The 1,224-nt window shown below is 46.9% G+C and overlaps 1 protein-coding gene across 1 annotated transcript in view; it reads right to left on the bottom strand.

Moving 5' to 3' along the window:
• Nucleotides 1-210: 210 nt before the first annotated feature.
• The window catches only part of LOC120040420 (noelin-2-like), a gene marked incomplete at both ends in the record, with an annotated part of 5,032 nt that continues 4,018 nt past the window's right edge, over nt 211-1,224 (bottom strand). The window contains one exon of the mRNA XM_038985589.1: nt 211-406. Coding sequence (XP_038841517.1) covers nt 211-406 — 196 coding nt within the window. The remainder of the gene's footprint in view (nt 407-1,224) is intronic.

Raw genomic sequence — 1,224 nt, 5'->3', positions numbered from 1 at the left:
ACAGCGGAAGACACATTTCAGTTGAATGCATTCAGTTGTACAACGGACTAGGTATCCCCCTCTCCTTTCTCGTTCCCGCTCTCTCTGGTCAGCTACAATGGTGCCAGACAGAGAGGGGAAATGTACCATGTAAAACTAGCTTCCTGTCACTGCATGGAGAGAGAGAGAACACGGAGAGAGGAGAGGAAGGAGAGCAATCTAAGAACCAACCATTCATTCCTTGTCGTCTGAAACTGGAGCATGTATATGTGGGGCTGGTGAACGGCCTGGGGGATTCTCTGGCGGTCTGGGACGTCATGGGTGTTCTATCTGCGAGGACGAGGAGGGGGGCTTGGTTCTGCGAGGACGAGGAGGGGGGCTTGGTTCTGCGAGGACGAGGAGGGGGGCTTGGTTCTATCTTTATAGTCTGTTAAAATGAAATAAAGTTGTGTGTTAATAATGAGGTAACTATTTGGGCCAATAAAAGTATTTTAAAATCTTTCTCTCTCTCTCTAATGGATGTGCTGCTATATATAACTGTTACACAACGTGAACCTGTAACCGGGATAAGATAACAATGGCAACAGTTGTAACTGGGTTACAGGGTCTGCTGTCACGGGATACGGTAAGTGGGATACCGTTGCCGTATATAGATCCCTCCCATCTCCAAGGAGAGGGTCTAATGGTGAACAGACGTGGGTTACCATGCCAATGTAATCACACCTGGCAACCGGGAGACAGTCGCCCTGACAACCTGTTTCAGATACATTCCCCTGAGACAGAGAGAGAGAGAGAGAGAGAGAGAGAGAGAGAGCCAAGGAGTGCCTAAAGCAGCACCTAGATATTCTGCACAGATTCTGACAGACCTGGGCCATAGAGCCCCAGGACAGCAACACAATTAGACGCAACCAAATCATGAGAAAACAAAAAGAGAATTACTTGACACAATGGAAAGAATTTACAAAAAAACTGAGAAAACTGGAATGCTATTTGTCCCTAAACAGAGTACACAGTGGCAGAATACCTGACCACTGTGATTGACCCAAACTTAAGGAAAGCTTTGACTATGTACAAACTCAGTGAGCATAGCCTTGCTATTGAGAAAGGCCGCGGTAGGCAGACCTGGCTCTCAAAAGAAAACAGGCTATGCAGGTAGCCTAGTGGATAGAGCGTTGGACAAGTAACTGAAAGGTTGCTGGATTGAAGGTAAAAATCTGTCATTCTGCCCCTGAACAAGGCAGTTAA

Source organism: Salvelinus namaycush, unplaced genomic scaffold, assembly GCF_016432855.1.
Source record: "Salvelinus namaycush isolate Seneca unplaced genomic scaffold, SaNama_1.0 Scaffold3501, whole genome shotgun sequence".
Lineage (NCBI taxonomy): Eukaryota > Metazoa > Chordata > Actinopteri > Salmoniformes > Salmonidae > Salvelinus > Salvelinus namaycush.
Note: the sequence above shows the minus strand (reverse complement) of the source record. Positions and strands in the feature narration are given on the sequence as shown.